At 54.8% G+C, this 15,692-nt stretch overlaps 1 protein-coding gene across 1 annotated transcript in view; it reads left to right on the forward strand.

The window, feature by feature from the left end:
• The first annotated feature begins 3,045 nt into the window (after positions 1-3,045).
• The window catches only part of LOC144609690 (pre-mRNA-processing factor 39-like), a 40,859-nt gene continuing 28,212 nt past the window's right edge, over positions 3,046-15,692 (forward strand). Inside the window, exons 1-3 of the mRNA XM_078428195.1 lie at positions 3,046-3,121; positions 7,499-8,400; positions 12,373-12,498. Of these exons, the coding sequence (XP_078284321.1) occupies positions 3,055-3,121; positions 7,499-8,400; positions 12,373-12,498 (1,095 nt within the window). The 5' untranslated portion in view covers positions 3,046-3,054. The remainder of the gene's footprint in view (positions 3,122-7,498; positions 8,401-12,372; positions 12,499-15,692) is intronic.

Here is a 15,692-nt window from a genome sequence, read left to right on the forward strand (position 1 = left end):
ACCTTTCGCAGCCAACGGCTCCACGGAGGGGAATGGGCGTGGCGGCCGAGTGGGTGGAGGGGAGGGTGGGGGTAGGGGGGGGAGGAGGGGGAGAGTGGGGGTGGGGCGGAGGACAAGGGCGGTCATGTACCAGACAAACCAATTTAGCCCAAAATACGGGATGTCCAGGCTAATACGGGACAGTTGGCGACCAGGCTAATACGGGACAGTTGGCGTCCAGGCTAATACGGGACAGTTGGCGACCAGGCTAATACGGGACAGTTGAAAGGCTGGAGCAATTAGGCTTGTATACACTGGAATTTAGAAGGATGAGGGGGGATCTTATTGAAACATATAAGATAATTAGGGGATTGGACACATTAGAGGCAGGAAACATGTGCCCAATGTTGGGGGAGTCCAGAACAAGGGGCCACAGTTTAAGAATAAGGGGTAGGCCATTTAGAACGGAGATGAGGAAGAACTTTTTCAGTCAGAGAGTGGTGAAGGTGTGGAATTCTCTGCCTCAGAAGGCAGTGGAGGCCAGTTCGTTGGATCCTTTCAAGAGAGAGCTGGATAGAGCTCTTAAGGATAGCGGAGTGAGGGGGTATGGGGAGAAGGCAGGAACGGGGTACTGATTGAGAGTGATCAGCCATGATCGCATTGAATGGCGGTGCTGGCTCGAAGGGCTGAATGGCCTACTCCTGCACCTATTGTCTATTGTCTATTGTCTTATTCGGTTGCCTGATTGCAGCCGGGAAGAAACGGTCCCTGAATCTGGAGGTGTGCGTTTCCACGCTTCTGTACCTCTTGCCTGATGGGAGAGGGGAGAAGAGGGAGTGACCGGGGTGAGACTGGTCCTTGATTGTGCTGCTGGCCCTGCCGAGGCAGCGTGAGGTGTGGATGGAGTCGATGGAGGGGTGGTTGGTTTGTGTGATGGTCTGGGCTGCCTCCACAACTCTGTGTAATTCCTCGCGGTCTTGTCAAGCTAGTTGACAAGCTTGAAAGGGTTCAGAGAAGATCGAGCTAGAAGGATAGGTTGAGCAGGCGAAGATTCTATTCCTTGGAGTGCAGGAGAATGAGAGGGATCTTATGGAGATGTACGAAATCATGACAGGAATAGATCGGTTAAATGCACAGAGTCTTTTGCCCACAGTAGGGGGATCAAGAGGTAAACACAGAAAGCTAGAGTAACTCAGCGGGTCAGGCAGCATCTCGGAGAGAGAAGGAATGGGTGACGTTTTGGGTCGAGGCCCTTCTTCAGACCGGGGGATCAAGAACCAGAGGACATGGTTTTCAGTTGAGGGGTTGAAGGGAAGATTTAATGGGAATCTGAGGGGTAACTTTTTTACACAAAGGGTGCTGAGTGGAACGGGCTGCCGGAGGAGGTATGTGCAGGAAGGAACTGCAGATGCTGGTTTAAACCGAAGATAGACACAAAATGCTGGAGTAACTGAATGTATTCAAGAGAGAGTTAGACTTAGCTCTTAGGGCTAATGGAATCGAGGGATATGGGGAGAAAGCAGGAATGGGGTACTGATTTTAGATGATCAAGCACGATCATATTGAATGGCGGCACAGTCCCGAAGGGCCGAATGGCCTACTCCTGCACCTTTTTTCTATGTTTCTATGTTTGACGCGCTGAGTTACTCCAGCTTTTTGTACCTATGCCGGAGGAGGTAGTTGAGGGAGGCACTGTTGCAACGTTTAAGAAACACCAGACCAAGTGGACCCGTTGGGCCCAAACCTCTCCTGCATTGGTGCAGCACCCTCTCCTCCCCCCTGCCCCCTCCCCTTACCTCCCCCCTCCCCTCCCCTCCGGGTCGAGTAGTGCCTTCAGTCTGAAGAAGGGTCTCGACCCGAAACGTCACCCATTCCTTCTCTCCTGAGATGCTGCCTGACCTGCTGAGTTACTCCAGCATTTTGTGAATAAATGCTTCCTTTCAGTGACTGATGCACTAGGACACCCAGATCTCCTTGTACCCCTAGGACACCCAGATCTCTCCCACACTCCAAAGACGTACAGGTATGTAGGTTAATTGGCTGGGCAAATGCAAATGTAAAAATTGTCCCTAGTGGGTGTAGGATAGTGTCAGTGTGCGGGGATCACTGGGCGGCGCGGACACAGTAGGCCGAAGGGCCTGTTTCTGCGCTGTATCTCTAAATCTAAAATCTAAATCTACGTCCCCTTTAATCTACGTTGGCTTGTACTCGCTGGGATTTAGAAGATTGGGGGGGGATCTTATAGAAACTTACAAAATTCTTAAGGGGTTGGACAGGCTAGATGCAGGAAGATTGTTCCCGATGTTGGGGAAGTCCAGAACCAGGGGTCACAGTTTAAGGATAAGGGGGAAGTCTTTTAGGACCGAGATGAGAAAGTTTTTTTTCACACAGAGAGTGGTGAATCTGTGGAATTCTCTGCCACAGAAGGTAGTTGAGGCCAGTTCATTGGCTATGTTTAAGAGGGAGTTAGATGTGGCCCTTGTGGCTAAAGGGATCAGGGGGTATGGAGAGAAGGCAGGTACGGGATACTGAGTTGGATGATCAGCCATGATCATATTGAATGGCGGTGCGTACAGGCTCGAAGGGCCGAATGGCCTCCTCCAGCACCTATTTTCTATGTTTCTATGCTTCTATGACACCCAGATCTCTCCCACACTCCAAAGACGTACAGGTATGTAGGTTAATTGGCTGGGCAAATGTAAAAAAATTGTCCCTAGTGGGTGTAGGTTAGTGTCAGTGTGCGGGGATCGGTGGGCGGCGCGGACCCGGTGGGCCGAAGGGCCTGTTTCTGCACTGTATCTAAAATCTAAATCTACGTCCCCTTTTCCTAACTTTTCCTATGTTTACGAAACATTTAGACAGGCGGCGCATGGGTAGGAAATGTTTGGAGGGGCTAAATGCATTGCAGGTGGGACTGGGTGTAGCTGGGAACATGTTGGCCAGCATGGGCAGGTTGGGCCGAAGTGTCTCTCTGACTCTGCTCTGGGTGGGCTAGGGGGGGGGGAGTGTTGACTACAAATCCCAGGGTGCACTGCGCGGCGCGGCTTACGGTTTCCGGTGGATGGTGACGGAGCGATGGCGACGACGGGCGAGCGGTGGCCGGAGCCGGAGCTGAATCCGCCGCCATCGGCCGCTGCGGACGGTGAGGGAAGGCGGGAGAGGGGCCGGGGTGGCGCGGGGAGGGGCGGGGGAGATGGAGGCGCCGATATTGGCGGCGAATGAGGGAGGATTACCTCTCTATCTGTGGGTGGAGAGAGAGGGGGGGAGGGGGGGGGGGGGCAATGGCGGCCTCTCCCCCTGCACTGGGCCCGGGGAGGGGGGGGGGGGGGGCACTCGGCCTGTACACAAGGAATGAAGGAGGGGGGGGGGGGGGGGGTGAGTGGACCGAGGGGTGTGTGAGGGTCCTACACTTGGAGCAAGAGGACTGTGTGGGGAGATGGGGTGAGGGGTGTGTGAGGGTCCTACACTTGGAGCAAGAGGACTGTGTGGGGGGGGGGGGGGAGATGGGGTGAGGGGTGTGTGAGGGTCCAACACTTGGAGCAAGAGGACTGTGTGGGGGGGGGGGGAGATGGGGTGAGGGGGGTGTGTGAGCGAGGGTCCTCTTGCAGCAAGAGGACTGAGTGGGGGGGGGGGGAGGGACCTACACTGTCTTGGAGCAAGAGGACTGGGGGGGGGGGGGGAATGGGTGAGGGTCCTACGCCTGGTACAGGAGGACTGAGGGGTGTGTGAGGGTCCTACACTTGGAGCAAGAGGACTGTGTGGGGGGGGGAGATGGGGTGAGGGGTGTGTGAGGGTCCTACACTTGGAGCAAGAGGACTGTGTGGGGGGGGAGGGACCTACACTGTCTTGGAGCAAGAGGACGGGGGGGGGGGGGGGAGAGAATGGGGTGAGGGTCCTACGCCTGGTACTGGAGGACTGAGGGGTGTGTGAGGGTCCTACACTTGGAGCAAGAGGACTGTGTGGGGGGGGAGGGACCTACACTGTCTTGGAGCAAGAGGACGGGGGGGGGGGGGGGGGGGGGGGGGACGGGGGGGGGAGAATGGGGTGAGGGTCCTACGCCTGGTACTGGAGGACTGAGGGGTGTGTGAGGGTCCTACACTTGGAGCAAGAGGACTGTGTGGGGGGGGGGAGAATGGGGTGAGGGTCCTACGCCTGGTACTGGAGGACTGAGGGGTGTGTGAGGGTCCTACACTTGGAGCAAGAGGACTAAGGGGGGGGGGGGGGAATGGGGTGAGGGTCCTACACCTGGTACTGGAGGATTGGGAGAGGGGTGTGTGAGTGTGAGAGTGGACTGAGGGGGGTGTGTGACAGTCCTAAACCTGGCACAGCACAAGCAGAGAGGGGGGGTGTGAGTGGGAGAGGGGTGTGAGGATCCTACACCCAGCACAGGAGGACTGAGGGGTGTGTGAGGGTCCTACACTTGGAGCAAGAGGACTTGGGGGGGGGGGGGTGTGAGGGTCCTACACTGTCTTGGAGCAAGAGGACGGGGGGGGGGGGGGGGGGGGGGGAATGGGGTGAGGGTCCTACACCCAGCACAGGAGGACTGAGGGGTGTGTGAGGGTCCTACACTTAGAGCAAGAGGACTGAGGGGAGGGGAGGGGAGGGGGGGGGGGAGAATGGGGTGAGGGTCCTACACTTGGTACTGGAGGAGTGGGAGAGGGGTGTGAGAGTGGACTGAGGGGGGGTGTGAGGATCCTACACCCAGCACTGGAGGACTGAGGGGTGTGTGAGTGGACTGAGGGGGGTGTGTACGAGGAATGAGGGGGGAAGGGGGGGGATGTGAGGGACCTACACTTGGTACAGGAGGACAGAGAGAGGGGTGTGAGTGGGAGAGGGGGGTGTGAGGGTCCTACACTTGACACAGGAGTGTGGGTAGGGGTGGGGGAGGGTTGTGAACCTACTGAGGGGTCCTACACCCAGCACAGTTGGACTGAGGGGCGTATGATTGGACTGAGGGGTGTGTGAGTGGACTGAGGTGTGTGTGTGAGGGTCCTACACCTGGTACAGGAGGAGGAGGGGGGGGGGGAGGGAATGGTGTGGGTCCTACACCCAGCACAGGAGGAGTGGGAGAGGGGGGTGTGAGTGGACTGAGGGATGTGTGTGTGTGAGGGTCCTACACCTGGTACAGGAGGACTGAGGGGTGTGTGTGAGACAGTCCTAAACCTGGCACAGGCAGAGTAGGAGGTGTGTGGGTCCTACACCTGGTACAGGAGGACTGGGAGAGGGGGGGTGTGAGTGGACTGAGGGGGGTTTGTGCGAGGGTCCTCGGAGCAAGAGGACTCTTGGGGGGGGGGGTGAGGGACCTACACGGAGCAAGAGGACTGAGGGGCGGGGACGGTGGGTGTGAGGGACCTACACCTGGTGTAGGGGGGGTGTAAATGGACTGAGTGGTGTGTGTGTGTGAGGGTCCTACACTTGGAGCAAAAGGACTGAGGGGCGGGAGGGGGTGTGAGGGTCCTACACCCAGCATAGGAGGTGTGAGGGGGGGATAGTCCTACACTTGGTACAGGAGGAGTGGTGGGGGGTGGGGGGGCTGAGTGTGTAAATGGACTGAGGGGTGTGGGAGGGTCCTACACTTGGCACAAGAGGACTGTGGGTAGGGGAGGGTTGTGAACCTACTGAGGGGTGTGTGTGAGGGTCTTAAACCCGGCACAGTCCCTCACAGAGTGGTAGAGGGGGGGGGGGAGATGTGAGTGGACTGAGGGGTGTTTTTGGTGCTACACCTGGTACAGGAGGAGTGGGAGAGGGGGGTGTGAGGGTCCTACACTTGGAGCAAGAGGACTGTGGGTTGGGGTGGGGGTGGGGTTGTGAACCTACTGAGGGGTGTGTGTGTGTGTGAGGGTACAGGAGGAGGGGTGTGAGTGGACTGAGGGGTGTGTGTGCGAGGGTCTTCGGAGCAAGAGGACTCTGGGGGGGTGTGTGTGACAGTCCTAAACCTGGCACGGGCAGAGTGGGAGGGGGGTGAGTGTGTGAGTGGACTGAGGGGTGTGAGGTTCCTACACCTGGTACAGGCAGAGTGAGGGGGGTGGGAGTGAGTGTGTGAGTGGACTGAGGGTGTGAGGGTCCTACACTTGGCACAAGAGGACTGTCGGTAGGGGTGGGGGAGGGTTGTGAACCTACTGAGGGGTGTGTGTGAGGGTCTTAAACCCGGCACAGGCCCTCACAGAGTGGGAGAGGGGGGGGTGTGAGTGTGAGTGGACTGAGGGGTGTGTGAGGGTCCTACACCCAGCACAGGAGGAGTGGGAGAGGGGGGTGTGAGTGGACTGAGGTGTGTGTGTGTGGTGTGTGTGAGGGTCCTTAAACCTGGTACAGGAGGACTGGGGGGGGGGTTATGTGTGTGAATGGACTGAGGGGTGTGTGTGTGAGGGTGCTACACCCGGCACAGGAGGAGTGGGAGAGGGGTGTGTATGTGTGTGTTTATGTGTATATGTGTGAACGAACCTACTGAAGGGTGTGTGAGGGTCCTACACTTGACACATGAGGATTGTGTGGATATGAGTGTGTGTGTGTGAGGGTCCTACTCCCAGCAGTTGTGGCCTGAGGGGTGTGTAGGCATCCCACACACAGGTGGACTGAGGAGTGTGTGTGTGTCAGTGTACGACACCCGGTACTGGCAGATAGTGTGTGTGTGAAGGTTTCACACCCACTATAGGCAGACGTTCTCCCCGTGACCTGCGTGGGTTTTCTCTGAGATCTTCGGTTTCCTCCCACACTCCAAAGACGTGCAGGTTTGTAGGTTAATTGGCTTGGTAAATGTAAAAATTGTCCCTAGTGTGTGTGTAGGATAGTGTTAGTGTGCGGGGATCGCTGGTCGGCGTGGACCCGGTGGGCCGAAAGGGCCTGTTTCCTCTAAATCTAAACTAAAACGTGACAATAATAAACAAAACTAAATTAACTCCGGTGCTGCGGGTCAAGATCTCCTCTCATCCTTCTAAATTCCAGTGTATACAAGCCTAGCCGACCCAGTCTTTCAACATATGATAGTCCCGCCATTCCGGGAATTAACCTAGTAAACCTACGCTGCACGCCCGCAACAGCAAGAATATCCTTCCTCAAATTTGGAGACCAAAACTGCACACAGTACTCCAGGTGGGGTCTCACTAGGGCCCTGTACAGCTGCAGAAGGACCTCTTTGCTCCTATACTCAACTCCTCTTGTTATGAAGGCCAACATTCCATTGGCTTTCTTCACTGCCTGCTGTACCTGCATGCTTCCTTTCAATGACTGATGCACTAGGACACCCAGATCTCGTTGTACGTCCCCTTTTCCTAACTTGACACCATTCAGATAATAATCTGCCTTCCTATTCTGACCACCAAAAGTGGATAACCTCGCACTTATCCACATTAAACTGCATCTACCATGCATCCGCCCACTCACACAACCTGTCCAAGTCACCCTGCAACCTCATAGCATCTTCCTCAAAGTTCACACTGCCACCCAGCTTTGTGTCATCTGCAAATTTGCTAATGGTACTTTTAATCCCTTCATCCAAGTCATGAATGTGTCTTACCCGCAGCCGGCGAAAGGAGACGACCCAGGGAAGGAAGGGCGAGAGGTCGGCGGTCGGCAGTGCGGACTCTGCCCACGGAGCCGGACGTGGCGGGGGACAGTACGGGCAGCGAGGACACGGGCGGGGAGTCCACCACGGACAGCGGGAGCCCGGGCAGCACTCTCCCTGCGGCCGCCGCCGCCACGGGGGAGGATGTGGGCGACTCGGGGAGCGGCGGCCGGGACCGGTGGGGGGAGAGCGGCGGGGAGGACTCAGCGGCGGACAGCCGGTGCTCGGACGGCGCGGAGAGCGGCGGTGACGGGGAAGCGGCGGCCGGCGATGAGAGTGGAGAGGACTCGCCGCCGGGCGGGGCGCTGGCGGCCGGCGTCCTGGCCCGGCGCGGTGTGGGGAATCGGCCGGCGGACCGCTGTCCATGTCCCCAGCCGGCGGGCGCTGCCCCGTCTGACTCTGGCGAGCCTGGAGCCGACCGCCTCGGCGCCGGCGCGGCTGCGGTTGAACCGACGGGCGACGCTCGTGGGCTGAGTGGCTGGAGCAGCGCCGAGGACACGGCCCCCTACAATGGTCACGGAGAGCGTTGTCGCCCCGCGGCGCAGCAACCGGGACAATCCCCCTTCCCTCTGTATCACCGCGGCGCCGAGACGGAGACGGAGGTTCCTGGCGTGGGGAGGGGGCAGCCCAGCCCTCGCGGGGGCTGGGGCGCGGCGGGAAGCCCGGCCTCGGACCCGCCGCACTACACGGTGGAGGAACTGGGGCCGTACCGGCCGGCCGGTAGCGAATACGAGCTGCCGGAGACCGAGGACACCGCGCCGCCCTATCCCACCGACTTCGACAAGTACTGGAAGATCGTGGAGGACAATCCGTACGATTTCACCGGATGGACGTACGTGCTACAGTACGTGGAGCAGGAGGTAAATCACCGTCCGCTACATCCACTATAACGCGTCTCCGCTCCTCCCCTGTATCGCCACACGCCAACTCTGCGCCATCCTCAGTCGCCTTCCATCAAATGCAGGTCCTTCGCTGATTTTACAGCACCTTTACAGTCACAGAGTCACACAGCGTGGAAACAGGCCCAACCCGCCCACACCGGCCAACAATGTCCCAGCTACACTAGTCCCACCACTCTATCTCCAGGCCCCTCAGGTCGGCCGACTTGGGGCTACTGACTATCCCGCGGTCTAGGCTTAAGCTCAAGGGTGACCGCGCTTTTGCGGTTGCAGCTCCTAGACTGTGGAACAGCATCCCTCTCCCCATCAGAACTGCCCCCTCCATCCACTCCTTTAAGTCCAGGCTCAAAACCTATTTCTACTCCTTAGCGTTTGAGGCCCTCTGAGGGGGCGCTGTGAACTGTTTATGTATGTGCTGTTGTGTTTGTGTGCCATTGTATGTTCGTTTCTTAGTACCTGAACTGATGTACAGCACTTTGGTCAACGTGGGTTGTTTTTAAATGTGCTGTACAAATAAAATTGACTTGACTTGACCTGCCTGCGATTGGTCCAGATCCCTCCAAACCCGTCCTATCCACGTACCTGTCCAACTGATTCTTAACTCTCTCCTCCCCTCCCCGACTTGTCTTTAGTTTAGTTTAGAGATACAGCGCGGAAACAGGCCCTTCGGCCCACTGGCTCAGCGCCGACCAGCGATGCTGCGCACACACACTTAGAGTCATAGATCCATACTGTGTGGAAACTGGCCCTTCGGCCCAACTCACCCACACCGGCCAACAATGTCCCAGCAACCCTAGTCCCACCTGCCTGCGCTTGGTCCATAACCCTCCAAACCTGTCCTATCGAAACGTATAAGATTATTAAGGGGTTGGACACCTTAGAGGCAGGAAACATGTTTCCAATGTTGGGGGGGGGGGGGGGGGGGGCAGAAACAGGGGCCACAGTTTAAGAATAAGGGGTAGGCCATTTAGAACTGAGATGAGGAAAAACTTTTTCAGTCAGGGAGTTGTGAATCTGTGGAATTCTCTGCCTCAGAAGGCAGTGGAGGACAATTCTCTGAATGCATTCAAGGGAGAGCTGGATAGAGCTCTTAAGGATAGCGGAGTCAGGGGGTATGGGGAGAAGGCAGGAACGGGGTACTGATTGAGAATGATCAGCCATGATCACATTGAATGGCGGTGCTGGCTCGAAGGGCCGAATGGCCTCCTCCTGCACCTATTGTCTATTATCCATGTACCTGTCCAACTGTTTCTTAAACGATGGGATAGTCCCAGTCTCAACTACCTCCTCCGGCAGCTCGTCCCATACACCCACCACCCTCTGTGTGAAAAACTTACCCCTCGGATTCCTATTAAAAATCAAGGGATATGGGGAGAAGGCAGGCATGGGGTATTGATTGGGGACAATCAGCCATGATCACAATGAATGGCGGTGCTGGCTTGAAGGGCCGAATGGCCTCCTCCTGCACCTATTTTCCATGTTTCTAAATCTTTTCCCTTTCACTGTAACTGCAACACTGATATTCTGCTCTCTGGCGTTTTTCTATTTGAACCGCATGTTGCACTCGCAAAATCATGCACAGCACGGTTTGACTGGACAGCAAGCAAACAAAAAGTCTTTCGCTGTAGATAGACACAAAATGCTGGAGCAACTCAGCGGGTCAGTCAGCATCTCTGGAGAGAAGGGATAGGGTGACCTTCGGGGTGAGACCGTTCCTCGGACTGCGAGTCCACGCCTTGCATCGAGACCCTTCGTCAGCCCGCGAGTCGGGGGAGAGGGAAACTAATAATAATAATAATAATGCATTTTATTTATATAGCGCTTTTCATATACTCAAAGACGCTTTACAGAGATTTTGAGAACATAGGGAAATGAATAAATAGATAAATAAGTAAATAAATAAATGAACAGAGAAAGGAGACAGAAGGTGAGGTGACCTTCAGTGGTTGAAGGCAGTACTGAACAGGTGAGACTTCAGCGATGTTTTGAATGTGGTGAGTGTGGAGGAGTCTCTAACGGTTTGGGGTAGTGAGTTCCATAGGGTGGGAGCAGCGATGGAGAAAGCCCTGTCCCCCCAGGATCTGAGTTTGGTCCGGATGTGGGGGGACAGGCGATTGGCAGCGGCAGAGCGGAGGGTGCAGGTGGGAGTGTGCCTGTGGAGGAGGTCGGTCAGGTAGGATGGGGCCAGGTTATGGAGGGCTTTGTAGATTATGAGGAGGATTTTGTACTGGATTCTCTGGGGGATGGGGAGCCAGTGGAGTTTATAAAGTACGGGGGTGATATGGTCACGGATCAAGGTGTGTGTGAGTAGACGGGCAGCGGAGTTTTGAATGTATTGAAGTTTATTGATGATTTTTGAGGGTGCGCCATAGAGGAGGCTGTTGCAATAGTCCAGACGGGAGGTGATGAAGGCGTGGATGAGGGTTTCTGCAGCTGTGGAGGAGAGGGATGGACGGAGACGGGCAATGTTTTTGAGGTGGAAGAAGGCTGTCTTTGTGATGTGTTTGATGTGTTTGTCGAAGGAGAGGGTTTGATCAAGGATGATTCCAAGATTCCGGATGTGAGGTGAGGTGGATACTGGGAGACCATCAATGTTGAGGATGAAGTTTTGGGTGGATTTGGTGAGCGTTTTTGGACCAATGATGATGATTTCAGATTTGTTGCAATTGAGTTTGAGGAAGTTTGATTGAAGCCAAGATTTTATTTCAGTGATGCAGTTTGTCAGTGTAGAGTGTGTGGTGGGGGAGATTGACTAGAGGTATCAAAACAAATCAGAGAGGGCACCGATGAGACGAGGAAAGGTGGAGGCCGCGATGGTCCATTGGTGCTGTCTGTACGGAGTTTGTACGTTCTCCCCGTGACCTGCGTGGGTTTTCTCCAGGATCTCCGTTTTCCTCCCGTACTCCAAAGACGTGCAGGTTTGTAGGTTAATTGGCTCGGTAAAGAAATGCGATAATTGTCCCTGGTTAATTGGCTTCCTTAACATTGTAAATTGTCCCTGGTGCCTGTATGACAGTGTTGGTGTGCGGGGATCGCTGGTCGGCGCGGACTCAGTGGGCCGAAGGGCCTGTTTCCACGCTGTATCTCTGCACTAATCTAAACGTTCACATCGAAGATAGACACAAAAAGCTGGAGTAACTCAGCGAGTCAGACGGCGTCTCTGGAGAAAAGGAATAGACAATAGGAGCAGGAGGAGGCCATCCGGCCCTTCGAGCCTGTACGCACCGCCATTCAATGTGATCATGGCTGATCATTCTCAATCAGTACCCCACTCCTGCCTTCTCCCCATACTCTCTGACTCCGCTATCCTTCAGAGCTCTATCTAGCTCTCTCTTGAATGCATTCAGAGAATTGGCCTCCACTGCCTTCTGAGGCAGAGAATTCCACAGATTCACAACTCTCTGACTGGAAAAAGTTTTTCCTCATCGCAGTTCTAAATGGCCTACCCCTTATTCTTAAACTGTGTGTGGCCCCTGGTTCTGGACTCCCCCCAAAATTGGGAATATGTTTCCTGCCTCTAACGTGTCCAACCCCTTAATAATCTTATATGTTTCGATAAGATCCCCTCTCATCCATCTAAATTCCAGTGCATACAAGCCTAGCCGCTCCAGTCTTTCATCATACGACAGTCCCGCCATTCCGGGAATTAACCTAGTAAACCTACGCTGCACGCCCTCAATAGCAAGAATATCCTTCCTCAAATTTGGGGACCAAAACTGCGAACAAGCAGGCCGGCGTATACAAGCCTAGCCGCTCCAATGGGCAACGTTTCGGGCCGAGACCGATGGGTTGCAATCAGCCCGAGCGAAATATGAGGTGCAGTTCCTCCGATTTGTTTGCTGGGCTTCCCCCTAACAGTGGAGTTGGCGCGTCTTTCACTGCATTCTGGGTGCGTGGGGCAGCAACAATAAACCGACGCACTTCCTTTTTCAGAATCACATTTGGGCCGTGAGGAGGGCGTTCGACTCGTTCTTCACTCGTTACCCCTACTGCTACGGCTACTGGAAAAAGTACGCCGACATCGAGAAGCGACTGGGCTTCACCAAAGAGGCCGACGAGGTGAGGGCCTTGCATTCAAGAGAGAGCTAGATAGAGCTCTTAAGGATAGCGGAGTCAGGGGGTATGGGGAGAGGGCAGGAACGGGGTACTGATTGAGCATGATCAGCGACTGGAGCGACTAGGCTTGTATACACTGGAATTTAGAAGGATGAGAGGGGATCTTATCGAAACGTATAAGATTATTAAGGGGTTGGACACGTTAGAGGCAGGAAACATGTTCCCAATGTTGGGGGAATCCAGAACCAGGGGCCACAGTAAGAATAAGGGGTAGGCCATTTAGAACGGAGATGAGGAAAAACCTTTTCAGTCAGAGAGTTGTGAATCTGTGGGATTCTCTGCCTCAGAAGGCAGTGGAGGCCAATTCTCTGAATGCATTCAAGAGAGAGCTAGATAGAGCTCTTAAGGATAGCGGAGTCAGGGGGTATGGGGAGAAGGCAGGAGTGGGGTACTGATGGAGAATGATCAGCCACGATCACATTGAATGGCGGTGCTGGCTCGAAGGGCCGAATGGCCTCCTCCTGCACCTATTGTCCATTGACCTGCACTGGCAGCTCTGTGGCTCCTGTGTCTTGCTGCTATTTCAGGCTGGCGACAGACGTTGGTTGTAAGGATATCTGCATGACTTGAGTTCACGTTTGGGCGGTCACGGTGGCGCAGCGGCCGAGTTGCAGCGAATGCAGCGCCGGAGACCCGGGTTCCATCCCGACCACTGTATGGAGTTTGTACGTCTGTACGGGTTTTGCACGTTCTCCCCGTGACCTGCGTGGGTTTTCTCCGAGATCTTCCGTGTCGTCCCACACTCCAAAGACGTGCGGGTTTGTAGGTTAATCGGCTTGGTAAATGTGAAAATTGTCCCTTGTGGGTGTGGGATAGTGTTAGTGCGCGGGGATCGCTGGTTGGCGCGGACCCGGTGGGCCGAAAGGGCCTGTTTCCGCGCTATGTCTCTAAACTAAACTAAAGTTCACTGGAATTGCCGGGTGAACAATCGCCAAAAACCCCAACAAACTGATCAGGAAGGCCGGCTCCGTTCTGGGGTTGGAGTTGGATTCACGGGGAGGGGGTCTTGGAGGGGAGGAGACTTCTCAAACTGCGGAGCATCCTGGACAATACCCCCTCCGTGACGCACTGGTCAACCTGAGGAGCACCTTCAGCAATAGACAATAGACAATAGGTGCAGGAGGAGGCCATTCGGCCCTTCGAGCCTGTACGCACTGCCATTCAATGTGATCATGGCTGATCATTCTCAATCAGTACCCCGTTCCAGCCCTCTCCCCATACCCCTTGACTCCGCTATCCTTAAGAGCTCTATCTAGCTCTCTCTTGAATGCACTCAGAGAATTGGCCTCCACTGCCTTCTGAGGCAGAGAATTCCACAGATTCACAACTCTCTGACTGAAAAAGTTTTTCCTCATCTCAGTTCTAAATGGCCGACCCCTTATTCTTAAACTGTGGCCCCTTGTTCTGGACTCCCCCAACATTGGGAACATGTTTCTGCCTCTAACGTGTCCAACCTCTTAATAATCTTATACGTTTCGATAAGATCTCCTCTCATCCTTCTAAATTCCAGTGTATACAAGCCTAGTCGCTCCAGTCTTTCAACATATGACAGTCCCGCCATTCCGGGAATTAACCTAGTAAACCTACGCTGCACGCCCTCAATAGCAAGAATATCCTTCCACAAATTTGGAGACCAAAACTGCACACAGTACTCCAGGTGCGGTCTCACTAGGGCCCTGTACAACTGCAGAAGGGCCTCTTTGCTCCTATACTCAACTCCTCTTGTTATGAAGTACAACATGCCATTGGCTTTCTTCACTGCCTGCCGTACCTGCATGCTTCCTTTCAGTGACTGATGCACTAGGACACCCAGATCTCGTTGTACGTCCCCTGTTCCTAACAGACTGGTCCCACCAAGATGCAGCACAGAACGCCACAGGAGATCCTTCTTCCCTGTGGCTATCAAACTGTACAACCCCTCCCCCTTCTGTCGTGGGGTAGACTGAGACTGACCCCCCCACTCCTCCAATCTTTGCATATCCCCCAATTCTTTCCACTCGTCACTCTAATGTCATGTATTTTGTGTTTTTATGACTGTTGGCTGATCAATTTCCCTCCTGGGGTAAATGGAAACATAGAAAATAGGTGCAGGAGTAGGCCATTCGGTTTACCTGTTGAACCTCCGCTGCACTCCCTCAATAGCAAGGTCCACCTGCACCTCCTCCAACCTCATCTATTGCATCCGCTGCTCTAGATGTCAACCTATTTACATCGGCGAAACCAAGCGCAGGCTCGGCGATCGCTTCGCTCAACACCTGCGCTCGGTCCGCATTGACCAAACTGATCTCCCGGTGGCCGAGCACTTCAACTCCCCCTCCCACTCCCAGTCTGACCTTTCTGTCATGGGCCTCCTCCAGTGCCATAGTGAGGCCCACCGGAAATTGGAGGAACAGCACCTCATATTTCGCCTGGGCAGCTTGCAAGCCAGTGGTATGAACATCCACTTCTCCAACTTTAGATAGTTCCTCTGTCCCTCTCTCCCCCTCCCCCTTCCCAGTTCTCCCTCTATCTTCCTGTCTCCACCTATATCCTTCCTTTGTCCCGCCCTACCTGACATCAGTCTGAAGAAGGGTCTCGACCCGAAAAGTCACCCATTCCTTCTCTCCCGAGATGCTGCCTGACCTGCTGAGTTACTCCAGCATTTTGTGAATAAATACCTTCGATTTGTACCAGCATCTGCAGTTATTTTCTTATACTCAATAGCAAGGATGTCCTTCCTCAAATTAGGAGACCAAAACTGCGCACAATACTCCAGGTGCGGTCTCACCAGGGCCCTGTACAATTGCAGTAGGGCCTCCTTTGCTCCTAAACACAAATTCTCTCACAATGAAGGCAAACAGGTCTCCCTTTTTCCTAATCTTGACACCGTTCGGACAATCGCTGGCAGCTCTGTGCTCCTGTTTCTTGCTGCTATTTCAGGCTGGTGACGATGGGTGGTAAGGATGTCTGCGTGACTTGAGTTCACTGGAATGCCCACGTGGTTGACCGCCTTGTGGTCACTTGGCATGGTGCCCACGAGTTGTGGCAAGGACAGAGATCCTTTGGGGGAGGGTGGGTGCACTTGCTATTTAGAGTCACAGAGTCACACCGCACAGAAGGAGGCCCTTCGGCCCAATGTGTAGGGAAAGAACTGCAGA

The sequence above is a fragment of the Rhinoraja longicauda genome, chromosome 34 (assembly GCF_053455715.1).
Source record: "Rhinoraja longicauda isolate Sanriku21f chromosome 34, sRhiLon1.1, whole genome shotgun sequence".
In the NCBI taxonomy this organism is placed as follows: Eukaryota; Metazoa; Chordata; class Chondrichthyes; order Rajiformes; family Arhynchobatidae; genus Rhinoraja; species Rhinoraja longicauda.